Source organism: Dipodomys spectabilis, unplaced genomic scaffold (genome assembly GCF_019054845.1).
Source record: "Dipodomys spectabilis isolate Male_0828 unplaced genomic scaffold, ASM1905484v1 ptg000001l, whole genome shotgun sequence".
In the NCBI taxonomy this organism is placed as follows: Eukaryota; Metazoa; Chordata; class Mammalia; order Rodentia; family Heteromyidae; genus Dipodomys; species Dipodomys spectabilis.
Window position 1 is genome coordinate 30,387,630 of NW_024870678.1, and position 21,020 is coordinate 30,408,649.

The 21,020-nt window shown below is 45.3% G+C and overlaps 1 protein-coding gene across 1 annotated transcript in view; it reads left to right on the plus strand.

Moving 5' to 3' along the window:
* Positions 1 to 1,606: 1,606 nt before the first annotated feature.
* Positions 1,607 to 21,020, plus strand: part of Samd5 (sterile alpha motif domain containing 5) — a 45,631-nt gene continuing 26,217 nt past the window's right edge. Inside the window, exon 1 of the mRNA XM_042668388.1 lies at positions 1,607 to 2,096. Within this exon, the coding sequence (XP_042524322.1) occupies positions 1,638 to 2,096 (459 nt within the window). The 5' untranslated portion in view covers positions 1,607 to 1,637. The remainder of the gene's footprint in view (positions 2,097 to 21,020) is intronic.

The following is a 21,020-nucleotide window of genomic DNA, read 5'->3' on the forward strand; positions in this document are numbered from 1 at the left end:
GGGGACCCAGAGCCGAGACCACACGCAGCCCCGCAGCTGCTCGTATCTGTCTCCCCGTCCGCCCCGATGGACAGCTGCTTTGAATTTGAGCTCCTGGAGTCCCGCGGCCAGGGAACGTGGGCACCCCACCGCACCCCAATTCTAGGGAACCTTTCAGGTGCGCCCCCTCGGGGGCATCAAGATCTGTCCTCCGATGCCTCAGGGGTCCTGAGGAGGAGCCGGGCTCTGATGCAGGGGCAATCCCCTGATTCCCTAACCGTCCCCCCCATCCCCAGGCGTCAGCGATCCGGAGATGAGTTTGAACCCGCTGGGTGCCCGCCCTGCAGCGTCCCCCCACCCCGCCCCGGGAACCAGAATCCTGGGGAGCCGCAAAGAGGATGGGAGGAGGGAGCCCCCCACTTCCTCAGCCCTCGGGGTCACCCCCCACACCCCGCCATTCCCCAACCCCAAAGGTAACTCTGGAGAAGAAAAGTCCGAGCGTGGCCCGGAGCGAGGCGCGCGGGGGGGCGTGTCCGACGTCCACGCGCACCCGCGGCGGGGGGACCGGAGGGGGGTCGGCGGCGATCCGGGGTCTCTGGGACTCCCCGCCCGCCCCGGCAGCACAGCCCCCCCCCCCCCCGCCCCGAGGCCACCCAGGCCAAGACCAGGCCAGGGGAGGACGTGGGGAGGGCGCGCGAGCGGGAGGGGGCCCAGCCCAAACTTTCGCGGACCATCTCAGGGTGTGGCGGGAGGGGAGTCCACGCGCGCAGCGGGAGACGATCCCGCCGGGCGGCCGGGCGGTGCGCACGGGGGCAGCCTCCGCGCCCCTCCCCGCGTTGGGACCAGAGTGGGCGACCGCGGCTGCAGCCCGATCGCCGGGCTGGGCTGGAGCCCGAGAGCGGGACCGGGAGAGAAGGAAGCTTCCAGGCGCTTCGGGCGGGGAGAAAGGACACCTGACGTCCCCACCTCGCCCCCCCACCCGTGCCCTGGGGCGGGCGCCCCGGCTGCGCGCAGCCCCCTCGGGACGAAGCGAGCGCAGCCTGGAGAAGTGGAGCTTGAAGAGAACCCAGACCCAAGGGCAAGCCGCCGGAGCCGGGGGGGGGGGGGGGTGCGGGGCGCGCGTGCGGACGCCCCCCGCGGTGGCCGCGACGAGGATGCGGCGCGCGGCCCCGGGACGGTCCCGGCTGGGGGAAGTCCGGGGCGGGGCGGCGCGGCGCTGACCGGCGCGGACCGAGGGGGTGCGGTGGGGGGGTGAGGGGGGTGTGCCCGGGCCCCGCCCGTCTCCGCCCCTCCCGCGCCCGCCCTGCGCCCCTCCCCTCCCGCCCCTCCCCTCCCTCCCCGCGCCGGCGGCGGCGGCCGCGGCGGCGCATCCAGGGGCGGCGCGGAGCCGAGCGGCTTCTCGCAGCCGCCAGTGCCCGGAGCTCCGCGGCGGCTCGGGGGGTTCCCTTCGCCGCGGTCACGCGGCTGCTTCTCCCCGGCGGCGGATGGCGATCCTCCGGCCCGATCCTTGGGCTTAACGGGGAAACTTTACCGCGGCGTCTCCCCCCGCCCGCCCCACTCCACGCCCCTTGGAGGAACGGATCAAAAGTTGGGCGAACTGGTGCGGCGCGCGCCGCGAGGGCGCGGGGCCGGCGTCCGCCGCGGTGCCCGGCCACGCCATGGGCACCAACATAGTTTACGAGTGGCTGAGAGCGCTCCAGCTCGCGCAGTACGCCGAGTCCTTTGTGGATAACGGCTACGATGACCTGGAGGTGTGCAAACAGATCGGGGACCCGGACCTGGACGCCATCGGGGTGCTGGCGCCCGCGCACCGCCGCCGCATCCTGGAGGCGGTGCGCCGGCTGCGGGAGCAGGACGCGGCGGCCGCCGGCCTCTACTTCACCCTGGAGCCGCAGCCCGCGCCGCCCGCGCCGCCCGCCGACGCCGCGGCCCCCGGCCGCCGGGGGGAGCCGTGCGGCGGCCCCGGCCCGGGCACGCGCGGGGACCCTCGGGGCCAGACGACCGCCCCCCGCAGCCGCGAGTTGGTGAGCTACCCCAAGCTGAAGCTGAAGATCATGATCCGGGATAAGCTGGTGCGCGACGGCATCCACCTGAGCAAGCCCCCGTACTCCCGCAAGGTAAGGGGCGCGGGGCGGGCGCGGGGCGCGGAGAGCGGGGCGCGGGGCGCGCGGCGCGGGCGGCCTCGGCGGGGCGCGGCGGCCGGTTCCAGGGCAAGGCTGGGAGACTGGGATGTTTGGGATTGCTGGAACACTCTTCTGCGCTCTCTCCCTCATTCCCTCCCTCCCTCCCTCTCTTCCCTTCCTTCCTTCCTTCCTTCCTTCCTTCCTGGTGTCACCGGTGGTTGGTAAGGCAAGCCCCTGCGCCCCGATGTGAACTCACAACCAGGACCAAGGCGCCTGTGGTATCAGGGGCTCACCTCTCAGGACCTGGGCTGGAGATGCTGGTCCTTCTGGCACATTCCAAAGGCCTCTCTGGAATAATAGTGTTTGGGATGAGAGGGAACCCACTGCCCCCCCAAAAAGCAAAGGTTAATACAGACATGGTGTTTGGCATTCCGATTCTGCTGTCTCAACTGTCTCTGCTTGGAGTTTGGGTGTGTGATCTGGAAAGAGGAGCCCGGTTGCTCTTCATTCCATCTGGCTGAGTTCTCGGCCGTGCCGTGGAGTTGAGAGCTTTCCCGGTAACGGGCACATCCCGTGAGGGCACAGTGAACGCAACCCCATCCACGCGAGCGCGCGCGCGCACCCAGCAGAGAGACATTCCTGAAGCGCAGCGCCCCAGGGGTGAGGGGCTGGAGGGCTGGCGCCGCCGCAGCCAGCGCGGGGCGCGCCTTGGGGAGGAGGCTCGCGGTGGTTTCCCATCTCGGTGAAAGAAAGTAGGTATGATGGTGACTTTGGAAACTCCAGGTGGAGCTGCGAACGAGAGGGAGGACAGAGGACAAGAAAGTGACTTTTTCTGAAAGAGAAAAAATTCTCCCTCCATGGCAGAAGCTGGAAAGTTCTGGAAGCCTGGTGATGAGAGCTGGAGTGTGGAGTGGGTTTGGAATGTTAAGAGGGAAAGTGCCAGAGCTCTCCGTGGGTTTTAGGTAGGCAAAGAGGGGGGCGGGAGGGAGAAGGAGAGGGAGAGAGGGAGGGAGGGAGGGAGGGAGGAAGGGAGGAGAAAGAGAGCACCCGCCAGCCCAGGTAACCTTGGGGTGGCAGCCAGTGTAAGGGAGGAGGGGTAGCAGGACTGATCTAAGTGTTATGTGGGTGTCTTTCACCCCCGAGTTGCTTTGTAGTCATAAGCGAAGGTCATGATGCCTAGCTTGAAGGAGGTTCAGGAGAGAGAGCTTTATGGGAAGTAGATGGGAGCAAAGGCTTTCATATCCACCCCTTATCTAGCAGGCCAGGAAGGCAGTGCTTGAGCATACAAATGGACTTTGTAAAGAGAACAGGTTGGGAAGATGGGTGGACTCACGATCACCATGGGCTCCAGTTACCTGCGCCCACAGCACCGTGGGTGGGTTGCTAAAAGGGGAGAGGACCTGACGGAGTTGCTTGTGCAGTTAGCATAACCCCGTATCTGTCAGTGGGTCACAGACTTAGTACTGGACCCAAGGAGCCATGTGCCTGTTTGTTTATTCTATGCTAGGAGGTCCTGGTGGATTAGCTGAAGGGAGGAGAGTATCTGAGCACCTAGAAAGGACCCGGTTCAAGTCTGGCCCAAACAGGGATGCTGAGAGCCAGGTGTGTGACTAGGGCTGTGGAATGAATTCATGTTCTGGAACACGGCAGTGCTGGTAGGAGCAGAGGAGCTGCAAAGGCTGAGTGCCGGAGGTAAGCCGTTAGCACGAAGGAATGCCTCTTGATTCGGTTTTGTACAAAGTACCAGACTTTGCCCAGCACTTGAAGATGAGCAGAGTCTGTATGTTGGCTTTGAACTGTGGGCTCCTGTTTAGATCAATGAGTATTGCAGTTTTGTAAGTCAGATTGTATATGAAAAAAAAACCCCAGTAAACCCTCAAACTTGTATTCTTTGCTTTTTGTGCAAAGAATTGTTGGAGTTGACTTTGTTCATTTATTTAACTGTGAAGCTCAGACTGGCCTCAAATTTGTAATCCTTTTGCCTTAGCCTCCTAAATGCAGAGCCAATAGGCACATGGTAACATGCCTGTTTTTCAACTTTCCTTTCATCTGAATCCTATACTAACAATGTGTGAGAAGAGATGCCCCGGGTCATCCTCTGTCTATATTTAACACACCTTTTCCAACTAAGGGAAGAATACATTGGGTGCACAAGTGTACTTATTATTTCCTTCATAGATGATCCAGTGGGGGACCCCCAAAATTAGAACTGACCAATTTTTATCATGAGAAACAGTAATACACACACGCAGATGTGGGATTTTTAATTAATGTACACGCACCTGAACATATAAGCGTGAAGTAGCTGATCACATTCATTTGGAATTTGTTGCTTAGCCATAAATTGGCTCTCAAGTGTTGGATTCTGAGGGATTTAGAGTTTTTCTTTTTTCTGATACAACTCATTCCCTCAAGAACAGTGTTGAGAGCTTTTCATTAAAGTGTGACGCACATTGTAAGTTTCCCACCATCCTTGCTTCTGTATTGTTTGATCATGTACATACGTGCACTTGGAGTTCTGCTCACTAGATAGTTTCAGCCTTCTTTATAGACTGTGTGTTAGGAATCCCTTCGTGTTTGTGCATTGGTAAGGATATTAGAGGGTTTGCCATTGGATCAACCAAAGATCATCAAGATGGGTGTAGTGAGTCTTTTGCAAAGGAGTATTCAGCTGAAGCACTTCTCCAAGAATCACCTGAAAAGACTGTAGGACCTGCTTTCATAACAGTGAAGGAGGTATCCTGGCTTAAATATCAACAAGTTGAAAAGGCAGGTAAAAGCCAGGCACCGGCCTCACACCTGTAATCCTAGCTACTCAGGAGGCTAAGATCTGAGGATCCTGGTTCAAAGCCAGCTAGGGCAAAAAGTCCCTGTGAGGCTCTTATCTCCAACTAACCATTTAAGAAAAAGAAACAAACCGAGGGGCTGGGAATGTGTCTCAGTGGTAGAGTGCTCGCCTAGCATGCACAAAGCCCTGGGTTCAGTTCCTTAGTACCACATACACAGAAAAAGCCAGAAGTGGTGCTGTGGTTCAAGTGGTAGAGCAAAAACTCAGGGACAGTGCCCAGGCCCTGAGTTCAAGCCCTAGGACTGGCAAAAAGAAATATAAAAAACAAAAACAAAACCAGAAGTGGAAATTTAGCTCAAATGAGAGAGAGCACTAGCCTTACAAAGAGACTCAGGAGTGTCCAGGCTCTGAATTCAAGCCCCACAACCGACCAAAAACAAACGCTGGTAACAAGTAAGCTCCTCCTTGTTTTCCAAAGGAAGACTGTACTTTTGGAAAACCATGAGCTTGGAAAGAGCCCCAGGCTTGAGACCAGAGGACGTTGGGTGAGCTTAGGACTCCTTGAATGTGCTTGGCTTCCATGACCTTATGATTTCTATGTTTGTGACATGGAGGGTTTCTTTTTATAAGCCTTAACTCCGCCCCTCAGTGCCATGCTTTCATTGGGGCTCCAGTTACGGTGGGAGGCGACGCAGATGGATGGATATCCTGCTTTCAGAGATCTCAGGGTGGGCAGGGAAGACATTAAATACGATGAGCAATTGTATGACGTGTGGTGATAGCTTTGGGAAGCCTACAATACCCAGCTCAGGCGCATCCATCTTGGAGGAGGAGATGTGGGGGAAGTGGCGTGCTGGAGGCCGCTGGAACCAGTGATGTTTCACCGAGGGGAGATGCAGCAGCACATCAGATGGGGAGCAGGTGGAGCAGGGATGGAAACAGATGGGTGGGGAGCAGCAGTTGCACCCCCGAGGACCCTGGCAATGGCGGACATAGCAGTAGAGACAGGACACGCACTGCCTTTTTGTGGTGTGTGAGCAGATACAAGAGCTACAGCTAGAGGAAGAAGCGATCCCTCAGATTAAAGAAAGGACGGTTTGTGTGTAAGGCTGTGAACATACGTATATGCTCCTAAGAAACCCTAGGAACCACGCACCTGGACCAAGTGGGAAATAGGGCCCACGTGAGGGCAGGACAGTAGCTTCCTTCCGGTGGATGAGCGCTCCTTTGCCATGGTCGAGGGGGGAAGGGCAGGGGGACACCTTATATCACTGGTGAGTGACATTAAAAAGCTGCTTCTCTGACCAAATGATACAAGTGAGGATGAAAGGGAAAGTTGGATTAATGTGTTGATAGTAGATGCTTATAATTGTACCCAAATATAATCAGGGCCTGATAAATTGGATAGGATTAAATATAATCACACACAGAGAAGAGTACCCTCACCATCCATATAGTTGTAAGTTGTAAGGCTGGTAATGGGCGGTGTTTTCTTGAGGAGTGTTGGTAATGCGTGTGACTGGGTTAGCGCAGGTAAGGGGTAGCATTGTAAAGGTGCAGGTTGGGGCCTTGGGTAGGTAGCAGGTGGAATAGGCATTTAACCTTCTTCCCTGAAAAATATCTCCTTGCTCATCAACCAATAGAAAGTATTTGAGTGAGTAAAACCTCACTGGACCATGCTGCATGAGGGTTAATCTTCATTTGTACTATAGTGCGAATTGAATTAATTAGCAGGACTCCGTGGTAATGAGGTCTCCGTGGATGTGCTGGAGAGGGCTGGCCTAGGATGGAGGAATCTGGAGAGACCGAGGTGGCGGGAAGGCATCCATGTGGAGAACATACAGAAGAAAAACTTAGAAAAGAAGGAGAGATTTTCAAAGTTACTTTTCAGGTCTTTTGGAATTTTTGCCTGGGGTCTTGACAGGAGCTGAAATGGCAATAGTATTCCAAGAATTCCTTCTGCTGGGCAAAGCTAGTACACTCCAGTTTTTCCAACTTAATAGTTTGAACTATCCTCTACTAGTTCCTTTTCACCATTTTTTTAAGTTAAGGTAAGTGGATCCATCATCCATCCATCCATTCATCCATGAGCATGTGTTCTTAGGTTTGCAGAGATCTGGAGAGACATAGTCTTTGTTTATACGTGGAAGGTTTAATCTATCACCTGACATATAGTAAGTGTGCCATATCTCAGTCAAATGTTACTTCTATCAACATCAAGGGTTGAAGAAGTTTGTATTTCTGTTTATTACAACTGGTATAAAAAGGTCAACTGGTAGAAACTTGGAGACAGTTTAATGATGAACCCCACACACACACACAAATATGTGTATCCCTTAAGTGTTATTGAAGAAGGACTGGAAATTCAAATATTGGTCTTACAGAACATTTAGAAGAAGACCAAGCCAGGAGGAGGACGAGGCTAGAGAGTTACTAAGGACACACAATGTGAGGAGTTGCTCATTCTCCACGACCAATACCAAAATCAGTTCTTTCTCATGGATAGCTAACTCTGGGTAACTTGAAGTCCCACAGTATGTGTTTCCCTGTTTTCTTACACAGAGTTGGTATTGGTTTCCTACACTTAAGTAAACATGGTTTCTTTGAAGTGTTGCAGTTCCTGGACTTCATCCCGGTGAGAACAGTTCTGTGCATGAGTAATCTGCCCTTCTGTGGATGCTGTCATGTAGCAGTTACAAGCACAGGCTCCGAACCAGACTGCCGAGTTCAAGGCCCAGCTTCCTTCCATGCTGGCCTGTCTTTCACTCCCCTGTGAAGAAAAGGCAGCACTTGGGACTACCTCATAGGCTTGTTATGGAGGTAGGATGAGCTCATGCCTTGAGCTCATGAATTTACTAGATAAAAATTTACATCAGTTGTCTAGAGCTGCCCCAACAAGAACCACACATGGAGTCTTTAAAACAACAGAAGTGTGTTCTCTCACAGTTCTGGGGAGGCTTCAAGTCCAAGGTTAAGGTGTTGGCTTTGCTCTAAAATCCTACGGGAAGGCACTGTAATTCAAGCACAGGAGCTTGCCAAAGGCCCCGGGCAGCTTCCTGATGTGCTGCTACCACCCCAGCCACCGTTGGATCTGCTGGCTTATGTGGCTCAGGTGGCAGAGTGGCTTGCGCCACGTTTTGGATTAGTTCTGGACTTGTGTGGACTTAGTTGTGGACTTGTGGCCCCACTCGAATCCATAGCAGCTTCTCCGGTCCCGTAGTAAATGGGACTGAAGCAGCTCACTTAGAGGGGGGTGTTAGCCTCCACGTCCAAAGAGACACCTTACGCCTTATGCTGCTGTCTTGTTGTAGAAGAAGGCCAAAGACACCCTGTGCCCCCACATCACATCACGCCCTACCCCTCACCACAGCACTGGACCTCTGGAGATCCACTGAAGCAGATCTCTGAATTTTGTCAGATTATTTCCCACCTTTTGATAAGCAGATGCCTTACCGCTGGGTGTAGTCACGCATCTTTCTCATGCTGTAACATCACCAATAGGATGGGCAGGTGTCTATAAACGAGGTCTCGTGGAAAAGAAAGGTGACCAGCATCCCTATGGATTAAATTGTGACAGAGCTGGAGGCTTGATACATTCCTGAGGTCGGACAGCCAGGGTCTATGCTGGCTGATGGGCCTGAAGCCAAGTGTTTCTGGTGTATTTGTTAGCCAAAAACTCTGACCCATGCTAAGTGCTGGCCTTGGTTAGTTCTTGCTTCCTTGAACTGAGATTTCCTGGGGTAAAGCAGGATATATATATATAAACTATATGTATATACTGTATCTGATATACTCATATGGTATGTATAATGTAATATATATAGTATACTTATGTAGTACATATATATGTAGATATATGTAGGTATAATATATGATATATAGTTATATAATACATAATATATATACATATGTATAATACTGAGTATATACTCATGAGCAGTATACTTATATACTATGACTATTCATATAGTATATATATATATATATATGTGTATATTATATAATATGATACATATACTATACTCATATAGTATATGAGTATTGGCTGGATTCCTGTTTACTGTATAGTATATGAATATAGTATATATGTTGCATATATCATATATTACATATAATATGTATATATATTATAGCATGTATACTGTATCTAATAGATATATTCTGAGAATGCATATATACTATATATATATATATACTATATACAGATATATAGTATATATATGTATATATTCTACTATGTGAGTAAAGTATAGCTGTTAGATACAGCTGAATACAGAAGAGCTGTCTAGAAGACAATCTGTAAATCCAAGTCTCCACTCAGGATGAGGTGGATATTTAGTAATAAATCTATTGTGGTGGATTGTACAAATAATACCCATCCATTTCTATGTACTAAGTATGTAATAGTGAAAATGATTTTTTATTTTTTTGCCAGTCCTGGGGCTTGAACTCAGGGCTTGACGCTGTCTTCTACCTCTCTGTGCTCAAGGCTAGTGCTCTATCACTTGAGCCACAGCTCCACTTCTGGCTTTTTCTGAGAAGTTCATTAGAGATAAGAATCTCTAATAGAAGCGCTTTCCTGTCTAGGTGGGTTTTGAAATTATTTTTTAAAATAAGAGTTTAAAAGTTTAGATATTCAAATTTAGAATGTCACCTTTCAAACAGTCACGAGGAAGTCTGCAGTGCCGCGGCTGCTCCGTTTGTCTGGAACACGTGCCTGCCAGTGCTTTCTTCTGTTATCTTCAGTGGCATCATGCCTTCTCAGGCGGTCTGCTTTGAACACCCAAAGGCATTAGGAATCAAACCAGGCAATCCTCTGCGTTGACATTTGGGGCTGGGCTTGTGACTCAACGTGGTAGAGCCCCTGCCTGCTGGCAAGCACAAGGCTCTGGGTTCAAACCCCAGTACTGCAAAACAAACAAGAGAAAGAACAGCTTTCAGTAATGTGTGCAAGTGTGACTTGCAAGCTGGTTTTTAGAGTTACAATATTTCTAATCCATTCCCTGCTTTCCAGCCCTTTGAGAAATACCTCTCTGTGTGCATCCTTGTGTATGACCAGGCGGCAGCGTTCCCGAGTACTGTGGGAGGAGTGGGCCGGATGGCAGAGACCCTAGGAATCCGCATGGCGTCTGGGCTTCTGGAATGCAGGGATGGTTTTACGGCATTGTGGGCTGCTGGAATGCAGGGATGGTTTTGCGGAGACTTGGCCATTGCTTCTCCTGCTGTTCCTCTTGCCCACATTGTCATGTCAGGTCTTAAAGGGCTCATAGTTGAACTCACCCTTCCTTCCTCACTCTCCAGAGAAAGATAAGATGTTAAGGCAGTGGTACAGCCTTAGGTCTGCCTTCTCCCAAGAGACAGGAGACATCGCTCTCCTCTTGGGTAGTGAGGCCCACCATGAGCCCCACCATGAGCCCACCCTCCCCCACCCCAAAAGAGAAGGAAGGCTTGTTGATACAAATGTAATTCTTTTCAGGCTTCCATTCTTGTTTACCAGCAGGGTGTTCTGAAGAGCATTTTCCTGAAGGAAAGTGAGCTAGGTGACACAGACTCTATGGGAGCTGCTGCTTGAGATAAACAAGAGCCAAATGGAGGAACCTTGTCCATGCTGAAGGAAAATGGACAGGAATGGGGAAACTCCTAGTCTTGAAGCCATACTCTGGTGTGTACTTAGAAGCAGCGCTGAGTTCTTGGCTTAGCTTTCTTTCTAATAGGATTGGGGTGCCATGATTGTCATAGTTACTTTGTATTTCATGAAAGAACAGAATTTCAGATCAGCCACTGATGTGGACTTGGAGAGACCCAAGAAGAAAGAGAATCCTTGTTTTTAGTCAATATAAAAACTATTAAGGGCCAATAACTGTGGATCATGCCAAGAGGCATTAAGCATACAATCTGTCTTACATAAAGACTAAGTGACATCTAATAGTTTAAAGAGATTTCATTACTGCTTCTAATTGAAATAAATGGTCTGAGGATCTCTTAACAAGCTTACTGTTACATTTCCATAAAGTTAGAAATACAAACAAAATAAGACCAATTCCATTAGGACACATGTGAGAAAAGTAAGAAAAATAATTAGTATGTGTTCTCTATTTGCCAACGTCATAATTAAGAGGACAGACAATTTGTAAGTTATTCACCAAGAAGATAGTAAGAGTAGAAGGGTAGCTACTGAGTTAGCTGATCAGAATGTATGATTATATAAACCCTGCCTCCATTTGAGACAGGATGTTATCCAGGCTGACCTCCAATCAGACTCCTCCTGAAGGCTGATAGCATGGGTGGCCATGTCCGGTTGGATACAATTATTTAAATAATAGCTAAGCGCACTAGTTTCTTGATTCTTCTTTAATTTTCAAGCAAGTGAGCATTTAGAGAGGAATATAATTCAGTTTCTAAAGTATGCAAATTTACTTAAAAAAAGTATTTTACCTTAATTAGGGAGTAGATTTGCACTTAAACTGAACCATTATACTTTGCAGTTTATATTCTGTTTTAAATCTTTTTGAGGAGAATTAACATTTAAAACTATTTTTAAAGTTTTCTTTTTCTTTTTTTGCAGAGGAGTTGCAGTTACATAAGTCAGGTAAAGAGTACATTTCCTTTTGGACAATGCCACCCCTTCCCAGGCTCCCTCCCCATTTCTCCCTCCCATCCCCTACCCACAAGTTGTATAGTTCATTTTCAACTTAGTGTCCAGTGAATACCGCTGCTGCATTTGTTCACTCTTAGTCCCACCATCTCTCTGTTCAGACTTTAACCCAAGTGAAAACTGCAAGTGGACACACAAGAATCAAATCACTAAAGCAACTCAAGTGTTGTTTCTGCCTTTTTACAAATGATAAGGTTTGTTTTAAATGGAGAGGGGGTTCTATGAGGAAGGTATGACTGCTTGTAACCCAATGTGTTAAGTTCAGGACCAACTGTAGACAAGGAGTCTGGATGAGCTTTTGTGTAGATTACACTGTTCATTAAGCAATAGATACAGTTGGATGCTGGTAGCTTACTCATGAGCTACTTAGGAGGCTGAGATATGAGGATCATGGTCCAATGTGGGCAGGAATGTCTGTCTCCATTTAACCAGTAAAAAGTCAGAAGTGGAAGTGTGGCTCAAGGGGTAGAGTGCTGGCCTTGACTGGAAGAAGCCAAGTGAGAGCACAAAACCCTCAGCTCAAGACACAGTACTGATATGCACATACAAAAAAAATCAGTAAATAGTGATGCTTGATTCCATAGACTATCAAAACTCAATAGTAACTGCAGTAATTATTGAGGCTAGCAATAAGTGTCTTTATCGGCGTCTTATCATTTTTATTGTTTAGTATTACTGGCAGCATGCATCTTATTAAAAAGTTTTATTTTGCTCTCAAGGAACCCTTTATTGTCTGCCACTAGGGTCAGTTTTCCTTTGTTTGTGCAAGAGATAAAGACATATCCTCATTTTAAGAAGACTTCTTCCTTCTGTAAAAACCTTGCCCACCTTTTTCTCACAGAACGGTAGCGTGAGTTAAATGGTATAATACATATGAGGTTGCTTTGTCAACTCTTAAAGAGCTTTCCAGATGTAAGGTGTTCTGATGGATAGCAAATAAATCATTACATTTATAACGTAATTTTTCAAAGCATTTCAGTTGAAAAGCATAGACATTGAACTGGAGTATATGATCAAGAGAAATTTTCAGAGGTCTGTATTAAAATTTCTACTATCACACCGTATTTCTTCAAAAGCCATTTATGTGTCAGAACATCTGTTTTGTGCAGATGTTCACGCTGGTGTGATACCGTATGTGGATAAGGGAAGGCTATTCCTGTGTCATCAGGTATCTTTTGAAAAACGGTTTGCCTTCGCTTTATTAAGATATAATTGACACATGTAAAAACTGCATATATTTATACCAGGGAGTGTAATGTTTTGATATATGTATTCGTTGTGAAATGATTCAATCAGGATAATTAACTTATCCATCACCTCACGTTATTTATCATATTTTCGTGGGGGCAAACATCTAACCTTGGCAATATTCAAGTATACAATACATCAATATTGACTATAATCACTGCTGGAAAATGGATCCTTAGATTTATTCAACCTGCCTAATTGAAACTTTATACCCTTTAGCCAACATTACGCCCCACTTGAATAATGATTTTAATGCTAAGACATATTCTGTCTTGGGTTAATCAGAATTAATTTGAGCATTCCCTTACTGAATTGAATGCTTACCCATATTATTATTGATCATTATAATTTTCATTATTTGAAAATAACATTTTTGAGAAATGGCATTATATTTATAGTTCTTCGACTTACCAGTTCATATAATTTTATTTTTTATTTTTATTTAGTTTTTGGGTGGTACTAGGATTTGAACTCAGGTCTACTTAGCTGGTAGTATACCATTTGAGGTATGCCTCCAGCCTGGCTTTTTGCTGGTTATATTGGAAATAGAGTCTCATGGGCTTTTCTTCCTGGGCTACCTTCAAACAGAAATCTTCCAGATTTTAGCTTCTTGGTGTAGCTAGAATTAAAAGAGGGAGCTATTGGCACCTGACTTGTTTGTATTTTTGTTTTAAATAATTATGTATTGTCTGTTCATGCTCGCTCCTTCCTTCCTTCCTTCCTTCCTTCCTTCCTTCCTTCCTTCCTTCCTTCCTTCCTTCCTCTCTCTCTCTCTCTTTCTCTCTCTCTCCCTCTCCTTTTCCCTTTCCCTCTCTTTCCTTTTTGGCATTATCAGTTTTTATTTTTATGCTCCTTTCTTATTTTAGTCCCTACTGCTCTTATATAGGCTCCAGTCTCTTTATACAAGTCCTTTAGGTGTTTGGAGACAATAGTCTTTTTTTTTTTTTTAATAGAATCTGTAAAGATTCCTGTCCCTGCCGTCCCCCCAAACTCCAGTATGTTTTTTAGTTGAAAATTTTCTGTGTTGCCTATTGGTAGCTCACCTGAAATCCTAGCTTCTCAGGAGGCTCAGATTTGAGGATCTAAGCCAGCCCAGACAGCATAGTTCATGGGACTCTTATTTCCAATTAATCACCAAGTAGAGCTGTGATTCAAGTGGTAGAACTCCATCCTTGAGTGGAAAAAGTTAAGGGACAGTGCCTAGGTCTTGAGTTAAGCCTAGTACACACACACACACACACACACACACACACACACACACACACAACACACACACGCACACACACTTACTTTTATGGTATTTTTTGGATGCCGGCAAATTTAAAAGTTTTTTGTTATTTTTTATCAATAATGTTAAAACTATTCTAAGATAGAGGAATGTAGATGGTAGAGACACAAAATCTTTTTTCACTATTTTTTTGACAAGTGTTTTCTATCTCAAATCACCTCATTCATACAATGGGTATAACATGAACTACTAGTTAAGGTTATGGTGGTGAATCAAGGAAACACTACATGGGAAGGTCCTAGTAAAATGCTGCATGTCTTCTCACCATTCATCAGATCTAGTTAATGTTTATGGAATTTTACCCAGCTTAATGATTATACAGCTGTCTTCAGTATGAACTCCTGCCTTAAATTATTTATTCATTTCCATGCTATTTTATTGATGCGTATATGTTCTTTTCCTAATTTTGAAAAAAAAAAAAACCTCTGGCAAAACAGCAACTTCTTTGCCTGTTAGAATAGTTGACAATATTTGGCTGAATTTGCTCTTTGTCTTTTAGATTTTCCTTTTAATAAGAGAAGAAAAAAATCGATGTCTGATTTTTTTTTTTTAGCTTTTCTCTCCTTCTAAATCCTTATTCAAGTCCATGATTCATTAGGGTTTATCTCTATTCTCTCTTCTTTTGGTTTCTTTCTTTTTAAAAAAATTTTATTCTCTAATATGTCTGAAATTTATTTTGGCATAAAATATAAAACTCCAGGGTTACAAATAATTACATACCTAGTCATTTTGTCTCCCATTTTGCAGAAATTACAGCTCTTGTTTCTTAGTTCTGGTGTAACTGGATTGGCTAGAATTTGTAGAGCAGTGCTAAACAGTAATTATAATTAGGCATTCTTTTCCTGTTTCAAACTTCAATGGCAATACTGCAATGTCTGCTGTTATTGTGTAATTGGCTTTCAGGTTAGGTTTGCCATCATGGTATTAAGATTACATCCCTCTGAGCACTGGTGGCATATGTCTATAATCCCAGCTATTCAGGAAGTTGAGATTTGAGGGTCGTGGTTCGGAGCCAGCCTGGGCAGTTAACCATCTCCAGTTAACCATCAAAATGCTCAACTGAGGACGTGTTAGAGATTTAGCCTGAATGCAGGGTGCTGGGTTCTACACACACACACACACACACACACACACACACACACACACACACACACACACACACACACACACACACACACACACACACACACACACACACACACACACACACACACACACACACACACACACCCTTTTCTAATTTTATAAGAGGTTTTGTTGGAATTCTGAGAGGTACACTGGGTGTGAATGCAGGATCTTGAGCTCTCATTCAGCTCTTTAGCTCACAGCTGGTACTCTACCACTTGAGCCACATCTCCAGTCTATTTTAAATAACAATAGTTTTTTTTCTTACTGAGCCTTACACATACTGAGATGTATGACCCTCATTGATTTCCTAATGTCAGTCATTCCTCTATAGCTTTGATGAAGTAAAACACGAAGTGATGAGATGGGGAATTTATGATAACATCATTCCCAGATCCTTATTACATTCTTTAGATTGTGCCTGATCTTTCATGAATGCAGTTTGACATCCACCTTCAGGTATGTAAACAGGTCAACCATTTGTCAATTGAATTCCTGCCAATAATGTTTGGGGAGTTCTGATGTGTGTCTAGATTGGTATTAAGTAATAATTCAAGGTTTTTTTTTCTTTTGATTTTTTTATACTGGAATTTGAACTCATGGCCTTGTGCTTGGTTAGGCAAGTGCTCTACCTCATGAACCAAGTCTCTGTCCAATAGTAGAATACTCTTGGCTGATGCAGATACTTTGTTTATGGATCAAAGGGTGGAGACTTTGGGGGTAGTTAAGAGGTTACTAGAATTGCTGTTTATTTAACTGTTTTCACAGCCTAGAAGGGCTTTTTTCCCCTTTGGTGTAGTTTGGGAAAATCCTCTGAGATTTTAGAAATGTGTGCTTCTCCTTTCTTATTTATTATTCCCCGACTTCTGCACTTTCCTGCTTCCCTCCAGCAGTTTGCCCCATTTCTGTACCCAGTGCAGTCCCAGACTTTTGAGTGGCGGATTCAGACAGAACTGGCTTGGCAGATACCATGTTAAATTGAAAGCCCTTACAGGAGAAATTGAAGTGGCATTTATTTTAATTTGAATCTTGGGCTTTGCATAGCAATAGCTGCTCAATGTGTAACAGAGATAAAATGGGCAAACTCTATAAGAAATATTAATTTAACAAACCTTGATTTACATTTAAACATTCATTGAAAGGTCAACTAGATGGATTGCAAAAGGCATTGAAGCAAGGATTAAAAATGAGATGGAGGGATATAGTACATTTCTGGAGAAGATTCGTAAATCAGGTACTGGAGTGAGCTGAGTTTGCAGAAATAGATACCCCACACCACTTCCCCGGCTAGCCATCAATCATGCAATAAAGATAGAGCCACTTCCAAGGAGCCATGTATCAAGGCAGAATGCAACACTGCTGTATTATGAAGTGCTCCTCTGGGAAACTCTTGATTGACAAAAATAGTACTGCTTTAAGTAGTAGCAATATTTTCATGGCCCGAACGTAATAAAGCTATAGATGAGCTTTATGAAGGGAAAATATTTTACATTAAAAAAAAAACCCCAGCAATACTTAGGATGTAGCTTCTGACAGTCATCTGGGGAGGGTGCAAAACAGCTGAGTCTAATGGGGAAGAAGAAACTGATCATTTGATAAGTTGTTAATTACATCCAGTCACCACCATGTATAGGCATCGGAATTAAAAATGGCATCCATTGCATATGAGATCATGCAAACTCACTGCACCTCTAGCTTGCTTAGGCTTGTACGCCAGGAAAACAATTCAGGCGATGATGCCTCTTGCTCCCATTACCTCTAAGAATGGAGCCAGAGGGTATGCAAAGTAAGCTGCTCTTGAGACTAACTTCATTACCGAGAGGTGCTAGAGAGTCAGATTGGTGAGCTTCACTTGATTTCATTGCTGCGTGGTTTCAAATGCAAAGTTGTCACTGCCACTTTTTGGCATAGCCATTTGGGCCAATGTATTTATCTCTATTAAGATCTGAATATGGTTCTGTCTACCTTGAAAAAGGTGGTGAATTGAATCTTCCACTCTGATCACTTATGGAGAGCACACTCGATGACCTGGGAGGCCATGTTGGATCTGCTCTCTGACAGGAGGTATGAACTTGCCCTTCACCCCATGACACAGCTGCTTTTGGATGCATGTGCTCAATTATATTAAAAGTGATTGCTGAAGGAAGGGGGCTGGCGCGTGGGGAAGCTGGCATATTGCAAAAGCAAGGACTTCACAGTGAACGGAAGCTGTGTTCTGAAGATCTTTTTGCTGTGCTTTGATTTCATTAATTGTGATAATGAGGCGTAGTCTTCATTTGACCACATGTTAATTAGTTTGGATATATTCGGGCCTCTCGTCACATCTGGAGGGGATGTCTGCGTCTCCGCTTGAATTGCCTCCCTTACTTTCCTCGTGGCTTTTTATTTTCCACTTTGGCAATATTTATTCTTTTTATAATTGCAAATGTCAGAGAGAGATACCAACTTTTATCACAGCCCTGAGAGATGAACGGCCTTTAAAATACAACTTCATCACCAACACATATACATGCATACATATGAATATGCAACATACATGTGGACAAGATTATGCACACATGAAGTATATCCAAATAGAATTTAGAAATATGAAATACCATTTTCCATTTGATTTTATATTTTTGTACCCTCCTGAGGCTTGAACTCAGGACCTCATTGTGGTCCACGAGCTTTTTCTGTTCAAGGCTAGTGCTCTACCACTTGAACTACAGCGCTACATTCAGTTTTCTTTTTAGTTAAGCGGAGATACGAATCTCACAGACTTTCCTGTATGTGTAGCTCCATTGTTGTCCTAAGAAAGGTGTCTCAGCAAAAATTATTTTTGAGGATTTTTTTGGTGTTTTGGTTTGTTTGCTTGAAAATAATTTCTAATAAAATGCTCCCTTTGCATAGATTCATGTATTTGAATAGTCTGGTTTTGCTACTAGCAGTGAGATGAAATATTTGAATTATAGTAGCAATTATATACCTGGGAAACAGACTCCCTTCTTGATTAGGGAAGAGGGAATTACCTGGCACTGAAGAACTGATTAGCACGGTACACAGTTCTGGGACCATTGGGCTCTTTTTCCACCAGTGAAATCCCATGTGCTTTAATGAGAATGAGCCTAGGCTACCTTCAGAGCATTTGAGTGTGAACAAAAGATATATTCTGGACAATGCCTCTATTGTGTTCGAGAGAAGGAAAGGGGAATTTCAAAATAACAAGAAATCAATAGTTACACTGTTTAATGTCCGTTGGGTTGGTATCTCATTTTAAATAATGTTAAACTCGGCAGTTCTATTTCCACCGAGGGTCTGAAGGCTCCACAAAGACAGGGCTCCCACTTCAGCAATGAGATGAGACAAAGATGAATCATCTGTAATAATGTGTATTTTCCCCTCCCATCAGAGACCCGAAGGCTAGACAGCCAAATGATCTAAATTTCAAGGGAAGTGGGATGCAGCCTTGATCTGTTTTTGACAGAGCCCAAAAGGGAAGATTAGCAACCATCAGAACACATTTAAAGAAAACAAGGGAAAGTTGTGTGACATTTTAAAGGCTAGCACGACGATTTGGCGTTCCCCGGAATCCCGGGTAGAAGGAGGTGGTGGTGACTGAGTGCCCCTGAAGCACAGACAGTCACTCCGCCAATATCTAGGTCCTTTCTGCCTTGGGACACCAAAGCCATGTGTCAAAAGGGACCTTTCCCACACCTAGTCTACATAAGCATTTGTAACCGTGGCATAAAGATAGCCCTTTGCTTATACAAGGCAAGTACTGTATATACCAGGGGAGGGCTGGAAAACTCACTTCTGTGCAGGATCTGGGCTTATATAATGAGTGGTCTACCATAGCTGGGGTGGACCAGACAGAACCCCAAAGATGCCCCACCAACAAGATGGAGGTAGGCAGTGACTCATGGGAAAAAGATGTCAAATGATGAGAAAGTGCCATTCTTAAAGCTCAAGGGCACAGAATCTGTCACAGACAGAAGATGTAGCAGAAGAATTAAGCAAACCACTCTTGACCCAGAGTGAAACTTGTATGGGATGATGATAAGTCCAGAGCTGGAGAGAGAACGTGAACAAAAGGGAGGCCTTCTCGGTTCCCCAGGTGTGCAGGGCCTCCAGCTAGGGCTGGAGAAGAATGCTAAGGAAAACCCTGTGATCCTTCAGGTCTCACATAAAGCACAAATTGGCCAGACTCCACTGCAGGAGGAACTCCTTGTGCACTGAAAGTTACTATAGCAACAACAAAATCTAAACCCAGCGCAACTTGAGATGGACTCAAACCACCTTTGTGATATGCAGCAGGGGAAATTTGCCTATTTCAGAATGGAATATGGTTTATCTCAGGTTCAGCTGTTTTTTTTTAATGCAATGTTTTTCATTTGATAAAAAAATTATAAGACGTAAAAAGAGAAAGAGAAAAATAGACTTACCAAGAAAAAAAGCAAACCAGAGCTAGACCCAGACAGGGGCAGGATGTTGCAAGTAATAGATATAAACTTACAAATGTCTATTATTATAAAAAACAAAACCATTCCAATATAAAAGGATAGCCATGATTTAAAAAACAGTCTACAAGGATGTATGAGAAATTATACTGGCTTTGACATTTTTCTCTACATGTAAATAAATTCTATAATAAGACTTAAAAATTATGTTAAGACTTTATTTGCCAGTACTGGGGCTTGAACTTGGAGTTCAAGGGCTGGGTCTTGTCCCTTAGATTTTTTTTGCTCAAGGCTTGTGCTTTGCCACTTAAACCATATCTTTACTTGAGACTTTTTGCTGGTTAATTGGAGGTATGGACTTACTTGTCTTTACTGGTTTTGAACCTCAGTCTTCGGATCTCAGTCTCTTGAGTAGGTAGGATTACAGGTGTGAGTTCCCAGCCCTCAGCTAGTAATGAATTTTAAATACATTGCCAAGGAAATACAGATCAAGCCTGAGACAAGGAAAAAATATTTACACAGCATGCATTTAGTAAAGGATTAGTAAGTAGAATATATCAAGAAGCCTTACAACCCACGAATGAGGAGACAGTTGACACATATGATCACACGTGACCTCACCAGTGATATGTGGGTGGTGGTTAGGCTCACCATTACTATTAGAAAATGCAAATTAATAGTGAGAAATGTTTTAATGAGAATTACCGGACTTAAAAGCCTGTCCGAACCAAGTATCCAGAATATAGAATACATGTGATTCTTCACTTGGTACAAGATCTAACCACCGTGGCAGTTTCTTACCAAGATGGACATGAACTTCTCATATGACCCACTATGCCAACTCTTAGCTGTTTATCCAGAGCTCAAAACATAGGTCTGTATGTTCACACCTGCAGCGAACATCCGTAGCAGCCTAATTAAAATAACTCACCTCCTGGAAACAACCCAGATGAACATCTACTGCCCTAAGTAGCCTCATTTCTACGTTTCTTCAAAAATGCAAACTGAGCAGTACAAAGTAGCACATCATTGCTCTTTTCAATCATTATGCCAAATCACTCAGACAGCTGAGTGACTGCCATGGTAGAGATAGAGATGGACAAGATTCATTTCAGGAGACCACTTGGAGAATGATTGGTGGTGAACTTTTGTGCACTGTGGTTGTGGTTACATGAATGTGTATAATGTCAAAACTCATTGAGCTGTACTTTAAAGAAGAATAAATAATTGTTCATAGGTTATGTCTAAGTGGAAGAACCTGTCCAAAGAGGCTCTTAAACTGGGAGAACATAAAGTCACTTCTCATAAAATAGTAATTAAAATGAAATTAAAATCAATTTTTGGCAAGCTCTGTCCCTAACTGTATGGCCCTCTG